This window comes from Halichoerus grypus, chromosome 5, assembly GCF_964656455.1.
Source record: "Halichoerus grypus chromosome 5, mHalGry1.hap1.1, whole genome shotgun sequence".
Classification (NCBI taxonomy): Eukaryota; Metazoa; Chordata; class Mammalia; order Carnivora; family Phocidae; genus Halichoerus; species Halichoerus grypus.
Window position 1 is genome coordinate 124,511,506 of NC_135716.1, and position 15,195 is coordinate 124,526,700.

Below are 15,195 nucleotides of genomic sequence, written 5' to 3' on the forward strand. Positions count from 1 at the left end.
AGCGTGTGCAAAGGGATAGGGATCTGAAAGCACGTGGAGTTTTCAGGGAACAGTGGGTCATTTGTTGAGGATCCAGCAAATGCTGCTTGAGTTGGGGGAAGGAGAAGAGGAGGCTGGAAAAATAGCTCAGGATGAGATTTGCCTGTTGCCAGACATTTTCTATAAAAGCAATCACACAGTAAATGTATTTTTTGGTGACTTTTTTTTTCCCCCACTAAGCACCATGTTTTCAAGTTTCGCCCATAGTTTAGTGGGTATCAGTACTTCATTCCTTTTCCTTTTTACTGCCCCATAATGCCTTATTATCTTTAACCTGAATGTGCAAGCCTTGGAATGAATGTCTGCCCTCCTAACATCCCTTTTTGGCAAACCTGCCACTGCCCTCTGCCCTGCGGAACCCGCCCTTGCCTTATCAAACCCTGGAAGGAGGGAAAGGGTGTTCACTCACTTCCCTGGCCCCCTCTCAGGTTCCCTCCCATGTAGTGGGGGTGGGTGAGAAGGTTTAGATCCGTAAAGTGCCTTATTGTTTACACTGTCCATGACCATATTAGTGGCAGATAGGTCAGGTCTCTGGTCCCCCTGCTCAGCGAATTCCCACATGGAGAATATTCTAAGAGAACGGTTAAGTGACTTTGATATTTTCATATATTACTCTAGCTCAAAGGAAATGGGAAAGAGCCAACTTACTGAGTGCATTTTAAGTTACAGGAACTATTCTCAGTGCTTACAACTTTAACACATTGAAACCAGCTAACAAGGTGCTGGTGTTGAACATCCTTAGCGAACAGATAAGAATCCTGGATCTTGATTGTTTTGTGTGGAGGGGACTTCCTCAGCAATCGTGCAGACTTGAAAATAAGACATCCTCCGAGGTTTTGCTCCATCATCAGTGCTTATGCTATATTAGTTTATAGCAACTTTCTTTTCCCAGGAAGAGTTAAAGTAAGCTTCACGACGTCCTTTTCCCAAAAGACCTCCAAGTCTGACTTGGCAGAGTCAGAATGTATGAGGTTTTAATGTATTTAATTTAATTGAAACCTAGGTAAGTGGATTTACTTTTGACTTTAAGAACCTATCTTTTTGGGTCTGAGACTTGATATAAAATCCTGCAGTAAGTGATCAGTATAGAAAATACTTTTTTTTTTTTTTTTTATAAAAACAGCTAAGAGCAAGTGAACAGGAAACACGATCGAATCTCTGAGTTTTCACCTGACTTCTCAAAGGAGAGCACTCAGTGATAATATTTCCCAGTAGTCAGCAGAACATGTCCTAAATTAGGAGAGTAGTTACACTGCCTTAGGAAATGCACATTTTGTCTATTCTCTCTAGTTCTGTGAATTTGCAAGCCATAAAACTGGGCTGGTTCAAACACTGCCCGGGTCTAGTTGCGTTTCTCCTGAATTTTCCCACGCTGTTACAAACATTGCTTGAGTTTTAGTTTTGTTTTTCATGTCCTGGCGCCATGGGGCTTCTGGGACAAACCCAAGCTGCCACGGAGTGGTTTATGATTGTTGTGTGCGCCACCTTCTTCCTCTTTTAGTCTCATCCTCCGTGGAGCCAGACGGAGCCCCCCCACCGCGGGGACCCCCCTCACTGCCAGACGAGGCTCGGCAAAGCCCTTAATATGCAGCACCTGCGCGTTGTCTGGGGCCCAGCGTCCGCTGCAGTCTTCAAAAGTTAGGGTGATGTAAACGACGCTTCTGGGGAGCCCTCCATTTTGCATATCCGGTCAGGCCACATAGTGCTCCTCATTCTCAAGGCCGTAGGAAGGAGGGCTACAGAGGCCTTTGCTCTAGAGAGCCTTAAAGACAAGCATTAGCAACAATTTAAGAACTATTTATAATCTGCATATGAATGGCTTCTCTGCACGCAGGACTTCCCAAAGTCTGAGCGCGGTTTGTCCATTTAGAAAGTTACGTTTAAAATCTTTCCTTCTTTTTTCCTCTTCCTCCGAATTTTGTCTGGAGTTTAACTTTGAATGACAGCTCTTTTTCGTAGACATCAAAAAAATTCTAAGACCTCCCTGATCATTTTCCTGTTTAAAATACCAGCAGTTTTTAGGTTGAACTTTCTAGGATGGTCTAGAACTGTGTTATGCAAAGTGGGAGCCACAGGGGCCACTTGAAAGGTGGCTAGCACCGAGGAACTGAATCTTTAATACTACTTAATTAAAATCAATCTAGGGGCGCCTGGCTGGCTCAGTCGTTAGCGTCTGCCTTCGGCTCAGGTCATGGTCCCAGGGTCCTGGGATCGAGCCCCGCATCAGGCTCCCTGATCAGCGAGGAGCCTGCTTCTCCCTCTCCCTCTGCCTGCCCTCCCCCTGCTTGTGCTGTCTCTCTCTGTCAAATAAATAAAAACTTAAAAAAAAAAGTTTCTAAGTCAGAGACAGATGGAAGATTTATGCCTCATTTGTCAAGTGAGAGGGACAGAACCTTAGGGCTCCTTGAAGTCATCTGCCCCCTCGTGCACATTTCTTTTCACTGGGCGGCAGGCGGGAGGGCTGTCTCCAAAGCCGGGTGGCTAGTGGCACTCAACCTGGGCAGGTCCAGCCTGAATCCGGGGAGGCCTCGCACTCGGAACTGAGGTGCAAACTCCGCTGAACGAGGGGCATTGATAGGAGTGGCCCAGCCGTTGGGAACTGGGAAATCCCAGAGCTTTTCTGGGTTCAAAAAACTTCTCCGGCGCCAGGGAGAGAAAGGCAAGTGGACGCAAATGGGTTAAAAAAAGCCTCTGCTGAAAACAGCTCAACAATCTCTCCTAGGAGACACAAAAGCCTAAATAAGGGTGTTCCCATCGACTGCCCAGTTGTTCGTAGTGGACAAAACAAACTAGAAACAAAATGCCTGAAGAAACTATAGAATATCCATATTAGAGAGGATTTCATAGCTATTAAAAAGAAAACATCATTGTGATGTGTACTGACTGCCAGGTGTTTCAGAGAAATGTGTACAGGATAGTAGGATTTTCATGAAATCGGAACCTTCTACCATGGGGGGGGAGGGGGGTGTTTATACAGAGTAGATTGGTCAGGGGTCAGAGAGGGAGCAAGAGCAAGAGAATGTGAGATACAAGAGACAGAGAAAGAAGGAGGAAGAAGAGGGTGAGGAGGAGAGGTGGAAAGATACACTGTAAACTGTTCACACTGGTTATTTGAGGGAAGTAAGGCTGGAGGGAGCATTGCTAGTTGTTTTATTATATATATACATATATATAATGTGTACATACGTAGATACTTTTACTCTTTGCTTATTATAGTAAGCACTTATTACTTTGGTAATTTAAAAAAATCCTTTGAAATAAATCTAAACCTAGCCACCAACACGAACACTTGGCAATTTTAACACAGCTGGGACCACGGAATCACCCGCTAATGCTTTTTTCCCCTAGCCTGTTTGATCTTCAGAGAATCTGAAGAGACGCTCGCCCCCCGCCCTGCTCCCCACCTCCTGGGGCGTGGGATCTGGCAAGCATCCGTTGACACAGCCTCTCCCAGTTTCCCACTAAAATGCCCATGGAGACCCAGAAAAAGGTGAATGGTCGCAGGAATTCTGAAAACTTGGATTGCTACCTCTTGCCAGTGGAATTACATTCCATAATCTGCTCCTGACTGCAGAAATGACCAGAAAAGCAGGCATCTATCCTTCTGCTATGTGGCCATGACTTTCAAAGGCAAGAGCTGTTCTCTCGAGGCCCCAGGACGTCCTTTTCTAAATCTAATTTAAGACCGTATTACCAAAAGAACGACTAAGGAGAGAGGGGGGAACACATCCCAAACCAGAAGGACTGATCTGGTGCAGGAGGGGAAGCAGAAAGAGGCACAGGTCAAGTGCATCTCAGGCTGATGGTGGTCCCCGCTCAGCACGTCTCAGCCCCGAAATCCCATGTTAGGTGTGAGCTTTCCGGATGCACCCCAGCCTGCCTTCCAGCATGAGATCCAAAAGGACCAGTCCTGAGTGCCACTGGTCCTCAAGCACACATCAAGTGACATTTATGATCACCTGCATGTCTTGTGGGTCAGGAGATTCCCTTCCAATCCACCCCCAAATTGAAGGACGTAGCAGATTACAGTTTCCAAAGAGAGTTCAAACAGTATCTCCCACCCCACATACTTTTCTGAATATCACCCTGCTACTCACTCATCAAGAGATGAAATGGAACCCCCTTCCCCTTGAACCTGGGCTGGCCTTAGGGACATTCTTATAACCAGTAGAATGAGGTAGAAGGGATGCTGTGTGATTTCTCAGGCTTGGCCAGAAGAGGCCTCGCAGCTCCCGCCTTGGTGTTTCGGAACACTCACTCACTGGAGGCTCTCCCTGGGGCCGCACCTTTGGAACCAGGAACGGTGCTGTGACAAGTGCAAGCCATTCCAGAGAGGCCACGTGTAGGTGCTCTGGTGGACAGTTCAGCGAAGCCAGCCCCGTTCAGGCTCCGGACATATGAATGAGGACCCGTGTCCGTAGTGGATACAGCAGCCCCCACCGTGCTAGCCCCCCGTTGCTGGAGTCATCCCCGCCGAGGCCCCAAACCCCACGGAGCAGAGAGGCACCATCGCCACTGTGCTTCCTCCAAACCCCTGGAGCAGGTAACAGCTGCTGATTCATGCCACTACGTCTTGGGAGTGGTTTGTCACACAGCAATAGGTCACCAGAATAGGGGATGAGTAAACTTAAGACAAACTGAGGCTTCTGGGGAAAACTACTCTAGAAACAGGCGAAGGGCACACATTCTCAGAGACTCAGAAGGAAAGAAGACCTCTGATAATCATAACCTAGAGGAACTAGAAAAGTTTTAAATATAATTTTTTGAGTACTCAACAATAAATATTTATCGAGCACTTTTTTTTTTCTTGTGCCAGGCATCGTGCCCGGGGGAAAAGCTGCGAACAAGACAGACATCCTGCTTCCCACTACAGAATTTACTTTCTCTTGGTAGCTGCAGACTTGTAGAGAAGTCAGTATAATAAAGCATGACAAATACGAAGCTGGGGAAAGAAACAGGGCTCTACAAACACAGAGGAGGGGCAACGAATGTATGCTGTTGCCGGTTTAGACCGTAGGTAGGAAGCCGTGGATGCTGTGCCGTGAGAGCAGACAGTCACGGCATGAGAACAGGTGTGGTGAGAAGGCAGCGGCGTGAGAAGAAAAAAGACTGAGTTGGGGCCAACGGAAAACGCACCTGAGCATTAAGCTCAATGTCGGTAGCTCGGGAGCAGGACTGATAGTGTGAAAAACTGAGTTGGGATTTTTCCTAGGAAGTCCAGGGCACAGAAGTGACGTCACGGAGTGGGCTGTAGATGGAGAGCCCCACTCCCCAATGCAGACGTCCCTACTGCATGTTGGTCTTGAGCCTCTGAGCGTGGCCACTCTGAGATGGCCGTCCGTGTCAAATACGCGCCGGGTTGCCAAGCCTTGATCAGATCGGGGTCACCTGTTTTCTTTTGGCTTTTTTAAAGGTGGTTGCTAGAGAAACTTAAAATTACACATTGGGTCACATTTGTATTTCTTTTGGACAGAGCTGGTATAGAAGGAACAGAGATCTAAGAATTTCATGGTTTTTGAGGAGTTTTGAGGAGAGACAAGGAACAGAAGGACAGCAAAAGTAATCGGAGGATAATTACAGAAAACTCTCAAGTTAAACAAGAAAGGTGCCAGTGCCAGGGCATGAAGACAGACTGAAATCTGGACACAAGTGCTGAATGACACGGGGAAAATAAAAAGACCCAAACCCCAATATATTTAAAGATACCAGCTGAAAAAAGTTGACTTCCAAATCTGTCTCTCTGCCTTTTCCTCCACAACACTAAATGCTTGAGAACAGTGGAGCGATGTTTTCTGAATGCTGATTGAAAAATATTACGACCGGGGACCTGGGTGGCTCAGTCGTTAAGCATGTGCCTCTGCTCAGGTCATGATCTCAGGGTCCTGGGATCGAGCCCCGCATCGGGCTCCCTGCTCAGCGGTGCTTCTCCCTCTGCCTCTGCCCCTCCCCCTGCTCCTGCTCTCTCTCACCCTTGCTCTCTCTCAAATAAATAAATAAAATCTTAAAAAGAAAGAAAGAAAAATATTATGACCTAAATGTTATATCCAGTGAAGCTGTCATTTGTGTGTAAAGCCCCTGTAGCAACATTGTCCGAGAGTCACAGAAAAACTGAACTGAAGAGTTATTTTAGCCAACTGAAAGAAGAATCAAAATTAAGACCTCAAGTACGGAGAATCCAAGGTATAAAGGTAATCCGGGCTTTTCCTTTACTTGTGTTAGACTCCGGACTTCGGAATCCAGTCAGCTAAGGGTCGTCAAGGGTGAAGTTTGACCTTCCCCTGCCTTCTGCGTCCCCTCCCTTCCAGCCGGTGCCAGGGACTGCCTTTCTCATTCTTTCTCCCTCAGTTCACAGGAAGTCTCCTGCCAGGTTGGATGACTCCCCAGAACAACAATGGATGTTGCTCTATTTCAGGACTTACTAAAAATGGCTAAACTATTTATGAAGCTGGGACACTGCAGCAGAAGAATGGGGGAACAAAAACCCTAACTTTCTCCTCTGCAAAGGCAGAGAGAGTTGCCAAGGAACTTGATTTCCTGCATCTGAGAAACGCGTGTTTCCGGAGTCATTGGCCTCTCTTTTTGTTTTTTTGGTGTTTTTGTTTTTTTTTTTAATTGATTAAGGCTAATAAATAACCCAGGGACAGTTATCATCTGTTACCAAGCCCCTTTCATCTATGGTGTTTTGGGGCTGATTATCACCCTGAGCAAAAAGTACGGAACAGGTGGAGAAAAACAAATGTAAGAAAATACACCAAACTGTTCATTAGTGGTTTGGGTGGAAGATTCTTATCTCTATACTCTTACATTTTCTAGTTTGTGTCTTTTTTTTAAAAAAAAGTTGTTACGTTTATACTTGGCAAAAAGAAGCTTGAAATATTAATTTATACAATTCTGCTTATGCCACTTGAGGTAGCTATTTCTGGGGGATAACCCCTCCCCCCCCAACAAGCCCTTCTCCCCTGGGAATTCCTTATCGCCCACCCAATTCCCAGGGAAGAGTCCCAGGCAGCCATGTGTATATGGGCCAGGTTTTAATTCAAATGCTACCCCTTCAGACACTTTCCAAACACCCACCTAAAATACGCCCTCCCTTCCCCCACCAACAACTCATTCTGTTTTGTTTTATTCATAGAGATTATCCTATCAGCAATTATTTTACTTTCTTGTCTAACATTTTTCAGTCTATTGTGTTTATTTCTGTGTCCCCAGGACCAAGAATAGTATCTGATGTATAGTCCTCACTCAACAAAATATCCACGGAACAAATGAAAAAGTCCCATGTGACCCCCATCTGCCTGGCCAGAGTTGACAGGACCACGGAGAAGACCCTGAGCAAAGCAAGGCCAGTCAGAACATTTCTGTCTGGAATTTGGAACTGTTGTGGTAACACGTGGATGTGGAATTTGCAGGGTGGCCATATTCTGGCTTCTGGGCCAAAGAAGGAAAAATCTGGATGAGTGAGAGAAGAAGGCATGTGTGCAAATCAAGAGGGACCTGGTCCCACAGCCTGCCTGGGCCTGCTGGGTTTCAGCTGTGGGTTGCATCACCTTAATAATTAAGTTTTGTGTTTTGGGTTAGGCCAGCTGGAGTTGGTGCCTCTTACCTACAACCGAGGAGCCCTAATCAGTCAATATGCCTATGGTTACAGTCATGTTTTTAAAATTCACAGCAACAAGATTTGGAGGAAATACTCCAGAATGTGTGCCTCTGAGTGATGATAAGACTTCATAAGAGGGGGCGCCTGGGTGGCTCAGTCGTTAAGCGTCTGCCTTTGGCTCAGGTCATGATCCCAGGGTCCTGGGATCGAGCCCCACATCGGGCTCCCTGCTCTGCGGGAAGCCTGCTTCTTCCTCTCCCACTCCTCCTGCTTGTGTTCCCTCTCTCACTATGTCTCTCTCTGTCAAATCAATTAAAAAAAAAAAAAAGACTTCATAAGAGCCTAGTTTGCTATATTGTCTAAAATAAGTCTGTGTTACTTTTATGATTAGAAAATTATATATATATATATATATATATATATATATTTATTTATTTTCCCAATTCCCAAGAATCATAGTGATAGACCTGGAGGATTCCAGGAGGTCCTACTCTGTCCAACCATCTTAGTTGAGGGTGAAGAAGGGCGAGGTTAGGCAGTGAAATCCCTCACCCAGATTCACAGCGCTCCATCACACCACCGTGCCTCAGGTTTCCTGCTGCCCAGGACGGTATTTTCTCCGCCAGGGGTCTTTGGCCAGGTACTATGCTTTTTACCCTGAAATGCTACATTTCAGTTTTTTTTTTTTTTAAATAATGACTTCTCTCACTCAGAAGGAAAAAAGCTTCCTTTTAGGGGTCGGTCCGAGCGAGGTGGGTGTGGCTGTCATGCTGCGTTTGGGCAAATCTCGGAGGCAGCTGTCCAGACCGGGTGAGACGGCAGCGCGCAGCTGAAGAAGGATGTCTGCCCCGAGCACAGCACAGGGGGAGAGGAGTGGAGTAAAGTTCTGTTCTAGCGCTTCCCCAGGTGCCCAGCAAAGCTGCCTTAATGAGAGGAGGGAAAGGGCTGGGAAGTGGGGGGATCATTTGTCTCACATTCGGCTCTAGCCTGCGGTTTACGTTATCAGAAGTTCTGTTTTGTATAATGTTGGCATCATAAGGGCATAAAGAGTGGCTGTCAATTCCACTTTGCTTTTTTGTTACCTTTGTTTGAAATTTCAGTGCACTTTTTTTTTTTTTTTTGGCTAGCTGGGGGCCCAAAGGGCTGCCTGTCCCTAGGCAGGGGTGTTAGCTGACGGATTCATCCTCAGCGTACCTGGGCAACCCTGAGGCCTGAAGGAAGCGCCGGTGCAGGGCGGTCTACTTCTGGGCTGGACCACGATGTAGCTCGAATCCCTGAGGAAATCTCACCGAGCTGCTGATTTGCTTGCATCTTGGAGCGCCTGCACCACTCCTACCTAGTTTCAAGAAAACTCCTGAAATGATCCAGGGGCCCACTTGCATGGTACACAGCCCTGCCCGAGGGTCCATAAACCAACCAGGCGGGGAAGAGTTGCTAACCATCCAAGGAGCATCACAGGGACGAGCCACAAACTGTCACGGAGAATCCGGGGAGGGGGGAGATGAAGCTGTTGCAAGAAGATGGAGCCCAGGAGCGCAGAGGCGTTCCCCATCCCCCATGGAAAACAAACCTGTTACTTGCCCCTGCTTCTCCTCCAGTTCCCCACTTCTGTGGCCCAGCTGCTGGCAACCCCCACGGGGGCACCTGCAACGAGTCTCACCTCCCTGCGCCCAGCACTCCAAGGGCCCCTGCTGTCCTTGGGCGAGGTTGGGGAGTGGGCGCATTCATCCGGTTTTGGGCAGAGGCACTTCCTCTGAGAGGCCCTCTGGGGGTTCCGCGGGCTGGAGGCGCACCGCTCTGGAGTGAGGGCTGGAGCGATCTTAAATATTTGCTAAGCGGATCATGAACGTGACCTCACCACGGACCCAGCTGCCAGCATCTCAAAATGCAGGGAAAGCTGACAAGATGAGTCAAATGGAACTGGAAACTTTGTTTTCCACTAACTTAGATATTTCTAAGGAGGATTCCAGGACTCAGATTTTTCTGAGAACTCGGTCCTGTATCCGTGTGCCAATCACCTGTGAAGTGTGTAGAACTTAGGTTGGAATGAGACCAGAGGGAGAAAAAAGGGATTTTCTGACTCTGCAAGTGGTTAAACTCTGAATGATTTAGCGATTTTTTTTTTCACCTCTACAAATCGAAAATGGAAGAAATTCTCTTCTATCTGGACAATTTTGTTAGGTGTTCCAGGCTGCACAAAGGGTAGAAATCACTAATCTTGTAAAGGCTTTTGCAACCCTGAATTCTTAAGACCCTGCTCTTATATAATGTACTTTCTTTTTTTGCTTGTGTTGAATGTAAGCATTTGTTTTACGTGGCAGCCAAACGCTACACAGAGCACAGCATGTAGGTTTCCTCTTGCAGATCAGGTCCCATGAATTGCTAGGAGCCGCCGGGAGTGCTGTGTTGACAAGCACTCCGAGGGCCCCGGAACGAGTGGTCAGCAATGTCTGCCACGGAAGGGAAGTGGGGGATGGGGGCTCTCATGCCCCATATTTGACATCCCTGCATTAAATCAAAGGACACCTTTCAGACCTCTACACCCAGGGCTAAGTTCTTAGGATTCTGGAAAATGGACTATAAACAGGTGTAGAAGATGAGAATTCATTATCAGTGGTTTCTGCCAAGGAACGGATGATGTAGCTGCCTCAGAGACAAGTTGGTTATTTACTAATTGATGCCTCCTCTGAACTTCCTGTGACCAGCAGAAAGTAGGGGTTCGCGCTCTCTACTGTGCTTTGGCACCCAGCCTCCCTGGGAGTGGTCTCCTAGCCTTGCCTTCTCGGATCCATCCTCCGCAAGGCGGATGGACTGAGCGTTCTGTCTTAACTCCTGACTGTGTCTGCCCCCCTCCCATCCACCACAGGACAGTTACTTGGTTCTGCATAAGGTTCATCTTGATCTGGTCCATGCTTCCCTCTCCATCCGCATCTCTTGTCCCTCTTTTCCTTGGCACCTTATGTCCTAGCCAAGCCGAGTTCCCTGTTCCGCCTGACCTTTTTCACTTGGGGCTTCTTCTGTGTGGGGTGCCCTGCTCCCCTCCCATCACTCCCTCTTTGAGGCTTAGCTTAGTTGTCCTCCGGTGACCTTCCTCGATGCTTTTCCTTTCCCCTCAGACTGGTTAAAGGGCCGCTGGAACTCGCTCTGTGCTCACGTTGTCCCCATACTGTGATCAGAGGCTTGTCTATCGCCCCTACTAAACCTTGAAGCTCTAGGAGGCAAGAACTGTATCTACGATCCATATCTAAACCACTAGGGCAATGGATAGCCCACAGGAGGGGCTTCATACATGCTTATTAGATGAGTGGATGGAGGGGGACTGGGTAGTTTTCCCAAATTCATGAAATAAATGGTGATTCACCAGGGATTATCACTTGTGATTGTTAGGTTGACGCGACCCATTTCCCCACAGTCTCTTCACTGTGGCACCAAACTACCTGCTCTTCCGGCCCTGTCTGCTGCTTTTCTCAGTAACAGTTACCGTAAGAAATCCAAGTGCCAATTATGACCTGTGTAAAAGTCTAGAAATTCAAAGTCACTGAATCTTAGACCTAGAAGAGACCTTTTGGGTCATCCTGTTCAGCTGAGGTCTAGAAGGCAGAACCTATGTCTCGTCCATGTCTCCCCCCGCTCCTGCCCCCCGCCCTTCCTCCCTCTATTTTGGAAAAAAGAGTTGTTTTTAGCAACTATAAGGGCATCTGTGAAAACTCTGTGACCAACTTTTTGTGGTCTGCATGATGACAGATATTTAATTTTGATTTATACAAAGGTGAAACTGTGCAGCTGTATGTAGCTCTAATTCCCAGAACCCTTGACCAAAATTTCCCAGTTTTTTTCTCAAAAAAAAAAAAAAAAAAAAAGAAAAAGAAAAGGTAACTAGCTCATTTTGGAGGAGGGGAGCGAGATGTTTCACCTTACGTAGCTGTGTTTTTGTCTCATAGTAGGCAATCGCAGGGATGGACGCTCGGTAGTAGGTTTCAAGGCGCTTGGCGATGGCGGCGGCGTCTTCCGCGCAAGGGCTGTTCTGGCTCCGCTGGAGAAGGCGATTAGTCATGGTGTCTGCTGAGCAGTCCATACAGATCACCAAGTTTGGGTCTCCAACCTGGGGGTGGGGGAGCACAACATGGTCAGAAATTCCACTCTGTGATATTCTGGAAAGACCTCTAGTTCTTTCCTTTCCTGGCCTTCTGGTTCCTCTCCAGGTCCCCCAACCACACTGTGGCCGAGTTGAGACTGGACTTCATGGCTCCTGTTTTCCATGTGCAGCCTCAGAGCTGTCTCTTGCCCTCAGCTTTTGTCACCTCACAAAATGTAGGGATCATATAGTATGCTACCTACTGCAGTCACAATCTGTCCTCCATACTGAGGGGACATCTGTGTGTGTGTGCGTATGGGTGTTTCCTCTGGGAAGCCTTCCCTGACCTACTGAGGCAGAGCTAACTTCCTTCTTTGTATCCGGTTCTATCCCATGCGACCACTAGGAGCACGGGGTGCCTGTGTCTGTTTGATGCGGGGTCAGCGGAGCGTAAGGGTTGAAGGCACAAAGGTTGGAGTCAGGCTGCTGAAGGTGTGGTGACGTTCTCTAAGGTGGTCTTCATCAGTTCCTTGCCTTGGTGTACTTGAAGCTCTTCCTCCACTGAGACACAGAGCCCAGAACTCTACCTCCTCGAAACTGAGCTGATCCGTAACCACTTGGACCAAGGGAATATAATGGAAATGAGGCCGTATGCTTTTAGATCATGAGAAATTTTGCAGTTTGGGCCTGATCAACTATCATCTAAGATGTCCAACTATTCTGACCGCTAAGCTGTGAGGAAGCCCAGGCTCGCCACTCAGAGAGGCCGTGCAAACAGAGATGCCTGGCTAGCTCTTGGCTGTTTTAGACATCCCAGCCCTGGCGCCAGACATGTACCCTCGCCTTAGCCACTATCTGACTGTACAAAGTCAACTGTACAAAGGACCTCACGTGAGAACCAGCCAGCCAAGCCCATCGAACCCCAGAGCCCCATTAGAGAAAATAACAAATTGTAATTTTAAGCTATCTGACTCCATCATTAACTGAAAGTATCACTCAACTTCTCCGCACCCCAATTTCCTTTCCTTTCTTTTTTTTTTTTTTAAAGTAGGCTTCACGCCCAATGTGGGGCTTGAACTCACGACCCTGAAACTGAGTCACATGCTCTACCGACTGAGCCAGTCGGTGCCCCTCATTTTCTCATTTGTACAATGAGGATGATTACAGATTGCTGTAAGGAGTAAGTAAAATTAAATAATGTAAGTATGATGTTTGGCATATGATACTTAATAAGTGTTAGCTATTAGGCTTATTTCTCCTATTAGGCTACAATCTCTTTGTGCAGGGTTATGAATGCTTGACTCCTGGTCCCAAGTCTTGCAGACGGTAGGTAGGTGATTAAGAAATGTTTCAGTGAATAAATGATGATACGATCAGCAGCAGGAATCTCCCAATCTTTCTCTGAAACGTTCTTTGGCTCCTAATGTCTCTGTGTCTGTGTCGCCTCCCCTCCCACAACCACCAAGAAACTTGCTCCCTCTCGTCATCTTGCAGTGGTCAGGCTGTGAGTAAATGAAGGCTTGCCGCCCCACTCTGGAAAGTGCCTGGGAGGGATGGGAACAAAATTGGGGGGGAGGAGGACTTTTAGGCACCACGGAACAGTAAGTTGCTAGTAAGGGTTGATCAAACATTTATCTACCCCCTCTACAGGATGTACTTGAAGGAACAGGGTGAGAAAACGCTCCAAAATCTAGAAGAGTGAAACCTCTGGACTATGTCATGCACCTTTTCTGCCTGTATTAACTGGAAAACAAAAATGAGCGTTTGAGCAGCATGAAAGGCTGGGTGTAGAGGGAAATGACTCGTGTCTACCAGCAGAGGGCGAGCTTGGGAGGCAGCCTGGGGTTCGGTTAGAGTTAGGCTCCCTGGAGCAGCTTCCGGTGGGGTCTGCATGAGAAGACAACGTGATTTTTCTAATTGTGGGAGTTTTGGGGCCACTCCTGAAGACAGGAAAGGTAATTCCGGGACTCATTCAGGGGCAAACAGAGAAAATGGGTAGCTGAGCTGGAGCTGGCGTCAAAATGAGCGCAGAACTGAGGGGTAGTTTTGGCTTCCGCACGGATTCCCCAAGCGTGGCCCACAGACCAGTGGCACAGGCATCACTTGGCAGCGAGTGAGAAAGGCGGTCCCAGGCACCATCCCTGACCCCGCTGAATCAGTCTCTCACTTTAAGAAAATCTCCAGGCCAATTCTTCACAAAATAATAGTTTGAAAAGCTGCTCTACCAAGCCATTTCCAAGACAGTGGGGTTTGACCGGACCCTCCTCCCACGCTCCCTTCCTACATAAAACGCTGTGGAGCCGTCATTCCATTTGGAAGCGGCCTGTACCACTAATGGTTTTAGTACCTAAAAGTTTCTGAAATGTTTGAATGAAATACTATTTAATCATTTTCCAAAGCACTATGATCTATATCTATCTTCAGAAAGTCCTCCGAAGTAGTTCCCTGTGTCCCAGCTCTGCCTCTTTTTCATGAGACTGTGGTTTACCATTAACACCACGTGACTGGAAGAGCACTCTGCCCTTGTCGGAATGACTCACAGAGACTTGGGGACACATCCCTGCCCCCAGCATCACCCTGCTGGTATCCCTGGAATTCTGCCACAGCAGAGTTGGGTTCTTCATAGGCTTTGGGTATTAGAGCTGTTGGGTATTAGAGCAGGAGGGTCCTGCAGGGGCGGTTGGCATCCTGCAAGCAAACGTTTCAGTAGCTAAGGCTTTACCTACAGCCATCCCTTTAGCCCGTTTAGCCCTTTTCCTGCTGGGAAGTATCATCTCTCTTCTGAGTAAGAGGAAATGGAGGCTCAGGGAGGTTAACTTGCCCAAAGCCACTGAGGACTGTTAATGACAGTCCTGAGTCAGCTGTGTGTGGCTCCAAAGCCTGGTGACTTCACCCTCGTGGACTTCTCCTTCAGGACGGGGCTCAGGCCAGATGCCTGGTGGGCCAAACAGGGCCAGGAGAGGAGGGCAAGACAGTGGGAAAGGAAGTGGGTGGTGTGAGAGACCATTATATTTTTTGGAAGCCGGCTCTCGCTGCATCTTGGGATCGAGTTGGGATGAGCGCTCATCCCAGCTGAGAGCAGCCACCAGGATGAGAATGTCAGCTTCAGCTGCCTTGGGATAATGACTTTGCCTGATCCCAGCAGGTGGGACGGGACGGGGAGTTTACCCTGCTCTCCTCTGACCCACACTTTAGTTTTGTTCTGATTAAGTCAGGACACTGGTTGGGCCATATTTACCAGTGGGCAGGGGCATGCCACCCAGAAACTCTCTTTTGTTGGGAGAAATAGCTGTCTTGTTCTCTCTGAGTGCCTCATTTTCCTCATTTTAAAATGAGGATAATAATAGTTTCTACCTCAATAGGACAATTGCCAGGATGAATGAGTTAATAGATGTCAAGTGCCTGGCCCATTTTAAGCACTACATAAATGTGAGCCTGGCAATATATTCATCCCTTTGAATTGTAAAATCCCCCATTGGTCAGA

General features: G+C 47.6%; 1 protein-coding gene across 3 annotated transcripts in view; it reads right to left on the bottom strand.

Annotated features, from left to right (window-relative positions):
- The window catches only part of AK5 (adenylate kinase 5), a 238,674-nt gene that overhangs the window by 5,107 nt on the left and 218,372 nt on the right, over nt 1–15,195 (bottom strand). For all 3 annotated transcript variants that reach the window (XM_078072887.1, XM_078072886.1, XM_078072885.1), the window contains one exon: nt 11,550–11,738. In XM_078072887.1, coding sequence (XP_077929013.1) covers nt 11,550–11,738 — 189 coding nt within the window. The remainder of the gene's footprint in view (nt 1–11,549; nt 11,739–15,195) is intronic.